This window comes from Eretmochelys imbricata, chromosome 6 (genome assembly GCF_965152235.1).
Source record: "Eretmochelys imbricata isolate rEreImb1 chromosome 6, rEreImb1.hap1, whole genome shotgun sequence".
In the NCBI taxonomy this organism is placed as follows: Eukaryota; Metazoa; Chordata; order Testudines; family Cheloniidae; genus Eretmochelys; species Eretmochelys imbricata.
Window position 1 is genome coordinate 60577671 of NC_135577.1, and position 13086 is coordinate 60590756.

At 48.8% G+C, this 13086-nt stretch overlaps 1 protein-coding gene across 3 annotated transcripts in view; it reads left to right on the top strand.

The window, feature by feature from the left end:
* The window catches only part of CSTPP1 (centriolar satellite-associated tubulin polyglutamylase complex regulator 1), a 148948-nt gene extending 143641 nt beyond the window's left edge, over window positions 1-5307 (top strand). For 2 of the 3 annotated variants that reach the window (XM_077818635.1, XM_077818636.1), the window contains 2 exons: window positions 2266-2329; window positions 3111-5307. In XM_077818635.1, coding sequence (XP_077674761.1) covers window positions 2266-2329; window positions 3111-3291 — 245 coding nt within the window. In that variant the 3' untranslated portion in view covers window positions 3292-5307. The remainder of the gene's footprint in view (window positions 1-2265; window positions 2330-3110) is intronic. The other variant, XR_013346348.1, reaches the window with a different exon arrangement.
* Window positions 5308-13086: the final 7779 nt, after the last annotated feature.

Below are 13086 nucleotides of genomic sequence, written 5' to 3' on the forward strand. Positions count from 1 at the left end.
CCCTGCCCACAGCTTCCATTGTACCTTGTTCAAAGTCTGTGGGTTTTCCTTTCCATTAACACAGCCCTGGCCTCTGGCCCCCTGCCAGCCTCCTGCTGAGGCCTCTCATGGGAGGGGTAGCAGCCGCAAGTCTAACAGGTGCAGCATCTTGGCAAGGAAGAAGGATTCTTCTCCTACTGTCTTTTAAGCTTTCTTGCATGATGATTTGAATAGTCTTTGGGCTGCAGGGGATCACAGGCTCCCCAATGCCCTGCAGCAAGGGCAGTTCCAGGCGAGAGCTTCAGAGGCAAAGGAGCTTTCAATCAGGGCCCTGTGTTCTTTAGTCTCACTGGGGCCTCGCAGGAAGCTGCCGGGCTAGTAGAATAGGGATGGGGATTAGAGTGATTTATTCTGGCTGGGGCACCATTGATGAGTTTGTCAGGCAGATTGGAATCTGCAGCCTAACTCCAGTGTCAATATTGATTCATGAATCCTTTTGAGAGTTATTTACCAATTCTCCCAAGTAATTCAAGTGCCCCAGAGACCTCACTACATGTTCTGCAAATGCAGAAACGAGCCCAGGCTTTATCTGACTTATTCTTCTAATTAAGCCCATGGCAAGCAGCAGGTTGGAGCACTCCTGGGCTTCTCGGTCATGGTGACAGGAGCACTAGAGCATCTGGCTTCTCTGGTGGTTGTGGGGGCCCCCCAAACTGGAATAAATTGAGGGTCAGCTGTCATTGGTGTGGGTTCTTATTTGGTGCCCATCACTGCAGTAGCTGAATGCCTCTGACAAGGCTCCTATAAAGGAGTGCATGAATCCCCAGGCCCTGCCTCCTTGGGAAACAAGAGACCAGGGCTATTAACCAAATCCAGATCTCCCACATAGTAGTATAAAGCACTTACCCCAAAGACACTGACTGTGGCGTCTAGGTTTCATGCACAGCAGAGCACACCCCACTGAGCCATTGGTCCAGCTCTGCAATTGTTCTGAAGCCTTGTTTATACTTGGGGTTTTGCTCTGGCAGTGTCCTAGCCAGGGCAAGGCAGTTCCTATCCTCTTTGTGTTGGCCTGGCCCACATCCTTCCTGGATCTGTGTACAGGGGGGAGTTAACCACAGGTTTAGAAGAAGGGGCTTCCTAACAGACTGCTGCCCTCCTTTCCAGTGTAACTCAGTGTGAACCCTGAAGCGTCAACAGGCACAGTCGCCTGACCACACTGCACATGCCTCATCCTGAATAGGGATATACCAGCCCCAGTTAACATGCCCTCGTCAATATCCTGGTCTTACAGTGAGAAATGGGGGAGATGATCTCTGACCCATCCTACTGGGCCCATCCTTCTTGCACCCTGGCAGCAGCTGCTGACAGAGTGTGGCCCATCCACTTATCTGCAGTTCCTCAGATCTCATAGAAAACCAGGGTTGGGCCTGACAGCCTTCCTGTCCCTGGGAATATACTAGAGGTGCTGTCTGGGGTGCGGAATGGTTTAGCCCCAGGCCTGAGCTCAGAGCTGCCACAAGCACTGACAAATCTGCTCTCCCAGCCACAAATTTCTGAGTCTCTGAGATTCAGCCCTGTCTATGCTGTAACTGCTACCTGAGTGTGTAACAGTCAGTGACATACTTTGCTCTAAAGCTGGTTTGTGCCCACAGAACAGGGTCAATGCTCTGATAGTGACTATAGCTGCTAACTGGGTGCTGTGTTTGGCAGTGGACCAGGCCCTTGTACAGTTATTTTGCACAGTGGCTAGGACCCCCAATCGTGCCTGTGTAACTTTTTTGGCTCGTCCTCTTTTCTCCAGCTCTGTGTGTGGTAGGACATCCCAGAGTGCATGCCCCATGTACTGCTAGTACTGCTCTCTATGCATGTCCTCTGGGTATTCTGTCCCCTGCTGCAGCACTCTGGGATAGCTGCCTGGATTTTCTCAGAATGCTCTGATACCAGTAGAGTCAGGCAGCCTCGTGAGTGTGACTGTGCAAACACATTTGACACATGGCTGTACTGTGAAAAAGGCGGCTGTGTCGCATCAGCGGAGTGTGCCATGCACAGGTCACTAAAACTTCTGTGCCTTAGTGCGGACAACGCCTTACATTCAGGCTGAGCTGGGCTGTGTCAGTGAACAGTGTACAGCCATAGACCAGGTGGGAAGGAGGGCCTCCTCTCTTTTGTAGATCTGATACTGCATAGCTCTATGCTATAGAGTCCTTGAACTCTATTGTGCATGGAGCCTGTTCCCACATGGCCACCCTCTGCATTGAGTGTTTTCTTGCTGCTGTTTTCCAGGGGCTCTGCCAGATAAAGGAGACCTGCTTCTTGACCCTCCCATGGATCAGGAATTGGAGAAGTTGTAAGTGCAGTTGTCCAGAGTGGGAAGGAAGGTGGCAGATCCAAGGCAGCATGATGGGAGCCTGGGGTTGGGAGCTGTCCCCTTTCCTCTCACCCAGCCATAGGACAATGGAGCAGTTGATGAGGCAGTCCTTCAGCCTAGGCAGCAAAGGCCCTTTTGTGGAGTGTTCCTAGGTGTAGCAGACTAAGTTGTTGGGATGGTCTTCAAATGCAGAGAAGAGACCTGTCTGCAGGGAGACACAGACGCAGTGGAGAACCCCAAGCAAGGGACCTTTTATTGTGGAGGATCAAGTCTCATGCAGTGGTGAAAATAGCAAGACAGTTGGGGAAGTAGAGGCTGTGACTTGGGGAGAGGAACCTAAGAATGGCCATAATGGGTCAGACCAGTGGTCCATCTAGCCCAGTATCCTGTCTTCTGACAGTGGACAGTGCCAAATGCTTCAGAGGAAATGAACAGAGCAGAGCAATTATCGAGTAATCCATCCCCTGCCATCCAGTCCCAGCTTCTGACAGAGATTTAGAAACACCGAGAGCATGGGGTTGACCTTTTGAAACATGAGGAAGGAGTGACAGAATCAAAAGCCAGACAGGATCCATCTGCCAGGTACCACTGCAGAGTGTTCCCTGGTCTGCTGTAAGCATCTCTCCCTGTGTTACAGGACTAGTTCTGTGAGATCAGCTCTGGATCTGTGATCCTATCCTGGGCTTGCTCCAGACCTGCTGCTGAGTAAGGGGTGAATATGACAGACTAGGCCACCTGGGGTTTGTCATTTCTCTTTCAGACTGTCTCAGGTTTCAGGGCTCTCCATCTCCACTCCAGCCGGCTCCAGTGGGGACATTGCAAACCTGCCTACCCGCACCTCCCCCAGAATCAGCTCCCCCTGGAAACCTCTTCACCACCGCCAGAAAGTGGATACAGAGAGCGATGGCTCCACCGACGAGACAGAATCCTCTGAGAACTAATCCCCCTCCTGGCTTTCCCTAGGCTCATGTGGGGGAACAGCACCTCATTCCGGATGCTGAAAGGTGATGGGCATTGCCTCTTAAGATGGGTCCCACCCATTCTGCACCTGCATCTAGGTGCAGGTACATCCACACCATTCCCCATTACCAGGACCACCAATCCCATCCCAGCCAAAACAACACCATTCTCCTATCCCCTAATTAGCTGAGGAATCTCTCATCCAGAGGCCACTTCCAGCTGTAGAAAGGAGTACTTCTGGCACCTTAGAGACTAACCAAGGTGCCACAAGTACTCCTTTTCTTTTTGGGAATACAGACTAACACAGCTGTTATTCTGATTCCAGCTGTAGAGTTATGCTGCCCTCTGCTGGCAAATCAGACAAACCAGTGGAAGCATGCTCTGGGAAGACCTCTCCACTCAATCTTCCTCTTACTCAGAGAGTGGTAGGAAATTTTCCTGCTGTTGGTCTCACCCTGGTGCAGTTGAACAGATTCTAGCAACAGTGGGTGTTTTGTTGTGTATCTCTGCTCAGACCTGATGTAGACAATCTGGTGGTTAGCAGCTGGTCCACACTAGTGCTTCTACTATAATTACTCCTGGCAAAGCTGCATCTGTGTGAGAGCAGTGGCAGGAGAAGTTCCTAAAATTAGAAAAGACCTAGCTGTTGTCCTCTTCACACCATCAGTGTTTTCTCCTCAGAGGGAGTGTCTAAGAGATACCAAAGTAAAAGGACACAAGGTTTCAGTTAATAAGTACTATACCATTGTAGTACTCAAGCTGTAGTTATAGTATAGATGTATGGCTCATCTGTTGTATTAGGTTATCCTCTCGGAGCCCTCTCTCTAGAGCCTGTCTCCCTGGGACCACCCTCTCTATAATTACATCAGCTAGGGAGAAGAACCTGTTATCCTCAGTCCAGTATCTGGGATGACACAGCATATAAATTCCCTGGCCACAGACCTTGTGGTCCACAAACATACAGTGTCCTAACTACTGTGTTAGATAGGATGGCGTCTTGTGCGTAGGGGGAAAGAAAGGGTCAGAGTTATCTTCACTAAACCGCAGTTATCTGTTGTGAGAGTGCGGGCACTACTATAGCAGCAGTGGAGTCAACATCTCTTGGATTCTGCCCCTACAAGAATGAACCCCCCTCCCTTATGCATTATTACTGGATAATCAGACTATGGAGCTGTAGCAGTTTAGTCTCCACTGCCCTGGAGGCCTAAACGGAGTTTGGCGTTTCATAATTTGCCTTGGTCTGCCCCATAGGCTAGTTATCTCCCCAGGGTTTCACTCTCCTGATTCTCAGGGAGTCTTTCCCCCTTCCCCTAGGTTTGTGAAGTGAAGAACACCTGGAGCAGTTCATCTGAGGTTTGGGATTAAATTGGGCAATGCTACACAGCCAAAAGTTAGGCTCCATTTAATGGCATCAGGATGGACTTGGCCCTAGAGCGATCTGTTATAAGAATAAGCTTGCTCAAATCCTCCCCAGCCTGTGCCCCTGCACCAGCCCCAGCTGAGAAGAGCTGGTAGGAAAGTTATTTATGTATTGTAATTTATTTTATTTAAACTGCTGTAACGGTCCTGTCTGTCTTTGAGTAACTACACAATCGAGGGAATAAAGCACTTAGTGCAAGATGAATACTAAATCTGGGGCTCCCACTTTGCTGTGTCATCTCTGAAGGAGTCAGCACCCCCAAACACATTAGCTAATGCTGCTCACAGCACTGTGTTTGCTGAATGGAGGAAGGTGTCAGAACACCCAACTAACCTAAGTGATAGTGTATAACCTGCAAACTGGCAATAAAGGAGCCAGCGGGTGTGGAGATCATGTTCCCAAGGAGAGCAGAAAGTACGGGAGGGTGTCCACATTCTCTGGCTGTGCAATGTGAACAGTCTTTGGACTATTCTCTCTATGTCAACTCGATATTAGAGAGGGCCCATGTCTTCCACTATATTCTATACTGGATGAAATGCACTGACAGCACTCAATAAACATACTTCTGAATACCAAACTTTGTTTCAAAAACCAGGTAAAGTTTCTGAGAACAATGTACTTACCAACCACGTATAAACTGCTCACAGTTAAAAGCAAGGAAAGGCATGAATAATTAAGGGTCTTACACGTCCCATATAATAAACATATGATTCTTATCCAGCACAAAGAGATGCATTGTTCATCACAAGAACCTTAACTCTGGCCTATAGACTGATTTTAATGTATTATTTCTGTTAGCTTGGCTTTGGTAACTACATATTTAAGGGAGGCTGTGTCATTGATATGGACACATATAAGGCCTGATTCATCATTACTCTATGGCAAAAGATCAAGGAAACTCCCTGTGTCCCTACAGTGGCCCTACCACCACTGTAGGGATGAATCTGCCCCTTATCCTTTTGTTTCATGTTATGCACGGGTCTACAATGTGTTTATATTCAGTGCTCACTAATGAAAGACTAATTTTGAGCCTGTCTTATGATGCATTGGCCATTCCAGCAAAACCACCCTTATCTGCTGGTCTGTCACTCCACAGGGCCTGCCAGAACACACTGCACTGCCTGACCACAGCTGCCTCTGATATTGCATGACTGCTTTTCAGCAGCTCCTAAGGAAACCTCGCTCACCAAGCAGGAGCTCAGCATTCACTCTAGCCTCCTTTTAGGGGGAGGGAGGAAGCTCTAAGAAATGCTGCCAGTACATTAGGGCTTAATGTACTTCCCGCTGGGAATTATGGGAATTTCCCTAGAGTTTAATCCCTTTTCCCACAATTCCCCTGCGTTCCCAGAAGGCTTCCAGAAATCACTGCATTAGTGAGCTGTAGCAAGGACTGTGGGAATAGACACCCCCAGAGGACAGTGTAGTTACAACTATTATTCAGTACTAGCACCCAATCAGCCAGGGTGGAATGGACACCTTGTCTTTAGTGGTAACACTGAGGCTAGTCCACAAGGTTAGGCCTCTAGTAATCACACAGCCAAAGTCCAGCTTTCTCTCTCAACTCAGGCTCAAGTTCTACTTTGCTTCAAATGCCCTGACTTATTGGTGCTCCTATAGGAACAATTGCTGCAATACCCAGGAAGGCCTGAACTTTTGCCTCTTTTCAGCACTCTGATTAATCACTTCATGCAGCATGATCTGCATCCTTGGCATGCTGGGTGAAGGCGATGTCTCAGGCCGGTAGAGGGAGAGATTTAACATTGTTTCATCAACAGGGTTGGTGTGAGGCAGATCCTGAAGTCTTCAAATAGCCATCCTGGGCATTCTGACCCCCCACTACCACAGCAGGGATGGAGATCAATGAAGAGCCATGAGATTTTTTTAGGGCATGTTTACACTTCAGTATAAATCTATGGTTCAAACTCGGGCCCAAGCCTAACCCCCTTTCCAGCTACATGCAAATTCTTCTAAGCTAGGGCTCAGACCCAGCATCCCAGGACCCCATGGGAATGGAGGGTCCAAGCCTGAGTCAAACCAGGACCCAGGGACCAAGCCTTTTGCTTTGCAGTGTAGATGCAGCCCACCCTAAACTCATGCACTAGGGGTTATGTCTATGTAGCAATGTAAGTCCAGGGCTAGTACACCTGAAGTTAGCAGACCTGGAGTTTGTTCACCTGAGGCTTGAGCATCTACATTCATTTGTAACCCCAGGTTAGGAATTGTTGAACTCTGAGTCCCAACCCGTGGTTCCAGTGTCTATAGTGCATTATGGGGAGGACCTGAGTCCAACCACCCATATCCCAGACTTTCCAGTGCCCTCCCAAAATGTGGCTGCTCTAACCCTTCACTCATGGTGCGATATGGAGACAAACTGGACTGGCCACCAAACTTGACTGTCCAGAGAACAAAGGAAGTAAGCCCGTGGGTTTGTGGGATACTTTTGGCTGACTCCCAGAATACTAGGCCAGTGGGCAAAGCAATAGTGCATAAAGCCTAGGTCTCCACTTGACTCAGGCTTGGATCCTCCACCCCTAGTTCCAAGCTACTCCCAGGAGAATTCTGTGCCAAATTTTTTTTTTACATTTGTGCTCAATATTTTAAAATTCTGCATATTTTATTTGTCAAAATAACAAAAGAATCATACCATTTTCAATTATTTTGGTAATTTATTTCAAAATACCAATCAGCAAGTCTGTCTGTAACAATTTAGACACCAAAAAAAGATTCAGGACATGTTTTTTTGACAAATTCCTTACTAGGCATATTAATATAGAACTTTGAGTAATAATTAATTTAAACTACAATAGAGAAACATATTTCCCACACCCCTCAGAAGATGTACAAAGGCTTGGGGGAGTCAAGGGTAACGAAGGAGCTGAGGGAGAAGGAAGTAATCCTGGGAGTGAACCTGGAAGGTTGTTGGGTGGCTGCGGGGAGAAGTATGAAATAGTTTTTTCTTTGAAGTGGTGGGGGAAAGATTGTTAGGGAATTGAGGAGCCTCCCCCTTACACACCCTAGTTGCCCCTTGGTTCTCCCACTCATTCAGGAACATCTGCTCCATCCCCAACTTTCCCTGCACCGCCCTCCCCCCATGTGTCCCTACACCCCGCTCCCATTCAGCTCTGGCGCAATGCTATCACCCCACTAGCTCTTGTGCCCCCACCCCAGTCTATCCCCCATTAGCCCTTCTGAACCCTAGTCTATGTGACTCCCACAGCAGCCCTATGTTCCCCACTCTGTCCATCCATCCCATATACTGCCCGCCCCCCCCCGGTCACCTGGCCCTGCAGGCATGTCACCCTGAGAAAAGCAGTCTCTGCTCTCTCCCTCTCCATTGCCGGCTGCTCCAGTGTGTGAGCCAGCTGCTCACTCTTCTGGTGCCACAGCAGCCCCTGGTGGGCAAAAGGTGTAATTTCAGTGCCACTCCAGGAGAATATATTACAGTAACTCCTCACTTAACATCAAAAAAAGAAAAGGAGTACTTGTGGCACCTTCATCGGATGAAGTGAGCTGTAGCTCACGAAAGCTTATGCTCAAATAAATTGGTTAGTCTCTAAGGTGCCACAAGTACTCCTTTTCTTTTTGCGAATACAGACTAACACGGCTGTTACTCTGAAACCTGTCACTTAACATCGTCCACGTTAACGTTGTTTCATTATTAGGTCGCTGACCTATTGGAGAACAGACACCTTTAAAGTCCTGCAATGTTCCCTTATAACACTGTTTGGCTCCCCCAACTCCGCCTGCCCCGTACTCCTGCTGGGGACAGAGTCAGGGAATGGGGCCTTACCCAGTTCTGCCTGCCTGGCACTCCTGCTGGGGAGCAGGGTCAGGATGCGGGGACTTGCCCTGCTTCACCCACCCAGCATTCCAGCCAGGGAGTGGGCAAGCCCCTGTGCCCCGACTCCGCTACGCCCCTGCCTCAACCAAGCGTCACAATCATCATTGGTGAGTACAGTATTATTTAAAAGGTATACTGTATATGTATATAATGTCTATTGTCTGGCAAAAAAATTTCCCTGGAACCTAACCACCCCTTATTTACATTAATGCTTATGGGGAAATTGGATTTGCTTAACATCGTTTTACTTAAAGTTGCATTTTTCAAGAACAATTAGGACATTAAGAGAGAATAGAGTGACCAGATGGCCCAATTTTATAGGGACAGTCCAGATTTTGGGGGCTTTTTCTTATATAGGCACCTATTACCCCCCACCCTGATTTTCTACACTTGCTATCTGGTCACCCTAAGTAAGGAGTTACTGTATTCTATATGGAAAAAAAATCTGCAGGGGACATGAATTCTGCACATACCACAGAATTCCCCCAGGAGTAGTCCAAGCCCTGAGTTAGCTTAATCTGTGTATAGATGGTAGGTGGGGGAAATTAGGTTTGCACCTTAGTTTGAACCCTGGCCTTTCCTTGCAGTGTAGCCACCCCCACCCCCACCCCACACACCTATTCCACAACCCTACTAGTACCTTGGGGTACGTCTGTACTGCAGTCAAAGACTGGGGCTCTGCCAAGGCTGGCCCAGGCCAGCTGACCCGGGCTGGGGTGCTCCGAAACTGCAGCGTGGACATTCAGGCTTGGGCTGGGGCCTGGGCTCTGACCCCATGAGGGGAGGGGCTCAGAGCTGCTACCCTGCACTGTTGGCCCCACCCCGCCCGCCACGCAGCCTCGCCCCCGCTGCAGGCCGACTCACGCGGCTCCGCAGTCTCACTGGCGCATGCGCGAGCACGGGGCAGCTGTCGCAGCAGCCTGTCGTTGCGTTCGACCGCTACGTGCGCGCCCGCGCGCCTCTGCCCCAGGCAGGCCGCCGCGGGCCGCGCGCCAAGGCCCGATGGGGAGCTGGGGGCGGCCGGGCACGGAGGGAGGGAAGGAAGAAAAGCTCCTCTCCGGCTCGGGCCCCCCCAGCACAAACCAGGCCCAGCGCGGAAGCTGCAAAGGCCCAGGGGAGAGGAAGGGATCCCAGGCCGGGCTTCTCCCCACATCACATCAGCCCTTTCCCTGCCCCTGAGCCCCATGGCCTGTTCCCTGCTTATTGGCCACGGGCCCCCCTCCAGTCCCTGGGACCCCATTCACAGCGTCCAGAGCCTCCCGCTGTTATCGGAGTGTCCGCCGAGCTTGCCCACCGCCTCCCTCCCGACCCTCTCGCGGGGCGGGGCGGGGCTGGCCAGGCCAGCTGTGCCTCGCTGTTGTGATCAGCCGCTCGGGCCTCTGCCTTTTTCCGAAGCTGGTTTGTCATCCCCATGCCTGACTTTGATCGGACCTGAGTTGGCACAGCAGAGCCCACCTACAACCTCCAGTGGCACCTCAGCACCTACCTCACCCACTCTGCCAAGAGCCCTAAGTCTGGCACCCACTACACCCACCCCCCCAACCAGGGCTCAGAATTGCCTCAGCACAGGCCCTGAGCTTGGCTCTGAAGTACCAGCCTAACTCCTGCTTTGGGTAGCTGTTTCAGGGGATTTTTCTGCCTACCGCCTCCCTAAGGTGGCCATGGTGGGTAGCTACAGTGGAGTGCAGAGAAATATCTCTGTTCCCTCACAAGCTCAACTGTTTTGCATCTATCTCTGGTTAGTCTTAGCCCTGGCAATCCCAGCACACAAAAATAAGCTCCACCAGCTATGCTCTCCAGCTGCCTGAGGTGGAGGCAGAGTGACTTCCTCATCCACACTTGTGTAAGGGTATGTTCTACAAGGACGTGGTGGATAGTGCCCAAGCCCAGTAAGAACTGAACACAGCCTGGAATATGGCAGGGAGGGGCAGAAGCGGTGCCTGAGGCTAAACAAGGCAGAGCACATTAGTTCAAGACAGGAGGGGCTTAGGTTTTTTCTCATGTTCTGCAATGGATTCTGCTCCCCACCTCTCCTACAGTTCAACAGAGAGCCCTGTGGTCACACTGTTAAACATTAACACATTCAGTTGATGTCCTGGTGACCGAAAGGGTAACTTGTTACTGAAACCCAGAGATGTTTTTTTTTTGTTGTTTTTTTTTACAGAGAGTCACAACCTAGAGATTGAGGACCTCCAGAGTTCAGACCTAAGTTTCAGAGTGACAGTATCACTCAAAACCTCTGCACTGGAGCAAAAGCAGCAGCATGAATACATTACTGAATTATGGATAGCTCAGTAATAAATCTATAGTAAATTTAAGTGCAAAATTCAACTCAAAACAGATTCAGTCTTCCTGTTATGTATGCAAGACACAGACCATCCCTCCAAAAATTACAGCAGTTTGAGTAAGGAATGAACTTCCTGAGAATGTACAAGTAAAACTCTTAATTAGCTTAGAAATTAAGGTAAACTAAAAATGGGTCCTTCAGAAATTTAGCAATCAAAACTTTTTCCCCCCAATAATGTGACAGTAACAGACGCTACAACTATCCCCTATAATTAAAACTCACTGAACTCTTTCACCACAGCTGTATTTCAATATTTTCTTTTAGATTAATGGTAATATCCCCCCAGTTATTCTTCATAGCTGAAAGTTTCTCCTTTAGCAGAGAAGCATACAATGGTCTCCATCAGAATTCCAAAGAACTGCCCTTTTTCAAAATGACTGCCATCGCCCATTGTTCACAGAGGCCTGAGCCACAGTGGCCCTCAGTTGGTAGCCATTTTGAGAAAGATCGCTCATTGTTCTCAAACAGAATGTTCCTTGATGTTAGCTGTGGCTTCAGCCCCATTGAGAAACTTGGGAGCTGTCAGCCATTTTGAAACAAGACACTTCTGCATGATAACCTTTACTGAGAACAGCAGCAAATACAGATGCCAAGCCTAAGTATCTTTTGAAAAGTTTCACACTTTGCACCTGATCCCCTCAACAGATAGGGTGTGCAGAATAATAAGAGAGGTGGCGAAGGGACGGGAAAATTGGTGTGCACACACAAGAGTGTAAGGAGGTGTGAGAAACAGTGGGAATCGAGAGGACAGCAAGGAAGGGAAAAGTGGGGTGAAGAGTCCAGATGATTTGCATTGCTCTGGCAAAACAAAGCAGCTGTAAACCCAGATTAATTGAAGCAACTGCTGTGCTGCTTCCAGAGGGTACCAATGAATCTAGCTATAAAAGTTAAAATTAAAAATGATTTAAGGCTGACACTTCATATTTTCTATTGATTAGAAATAGCACATGGTAATACTGAGTTTGTTCAGTGTTCACATATTACACCAGGTTGGCTCATGTCATAGCTTCTACAGGCCAAGCTCATGGCATGCATCATTCCATTTCCCTCACAAGCTCCCTGCATGCCATCCTCCCCTCTCCCTCTATTTCAGGGACTCCCTTCAACCCCACCCCAGGGACTCTGCACCTCATCACTCCACAGTACCCCAGGCCTCGACGTAGGCCCTTATTCTCCTCCATTCCTCAAATTCTTATCCTACTTTCTCTTTCAGAGAGCACAGGCAATGATGTGATGGAGATATTAGTATGATGGAATGTGTTGAAATGCTCCTATTATGAGTATACAATTAGACACCAGGATGAAGCTAAATGGCCCTACTAGCCAGATGCCAGGAGCTCCAGGCATCTCCCCTGCCCCCTTTTGCCCCTGCCACTTTACTGATTTTCACCAAAATCAGTAGAGTTCTGCACATGGATAGCTAAAATAGTCCTGGCATTTTGGAAGTGATCAAATACAGCATTCAAAAGTTACCACATTACATTCAAACAGAGAAATACATTCAACTCAATGCCAGGACCTCACAAGCTCAGTCAGTGCCCCCTTCCCCCCCCAACCAAAAGCTACAACAACATAAATTTAAGGCTGAGTACAGATTAATAGTTTACCCTAAACTACATTACAGGAATATTATAACCATCCCAACCCAAAGAATTATAAACCCAGGAAATTCATGTAGTGGTTAAACTTAAAACCTAACTGACATTCCAGGGTTTAAACATCCCTTTAGAGTAGTAGCTTAGAATAAACTACATTAAACTCTCAACCTTAGCTCCACCTAAGCTTCGTTTCTCTAGGAACCCCAAACAGTGGGGCATCACTTTCCCCAGCTGGTGGCTTGATGTTTACTTGCAGTTTACTGATAGAGCTGCCACTTACACTAGGGTGTAACACACAAGGGCTGGCCTGTCTTGTCCTTAGATCAATCAAGCCAGCTTCAGCTCCAAGGCAAGGGTGGAAGGTTGCTAGTAAGTGGATTGCTCTACCCACCACCCACTTCTCCACTCGCTGCTGCCTCATTCCAGTAAGCTGCATAGCCCAGCATAAGCCGGCAGGAAAGAATTAGATGAGAAGAGGGTGGTTAGTGATTTGAAAACCCAAATCAGAACACAGCCATGGCCCAGCCAGTACAGAGCATCCCTCATGTAGCCCATGTTACAGAAGGGGGA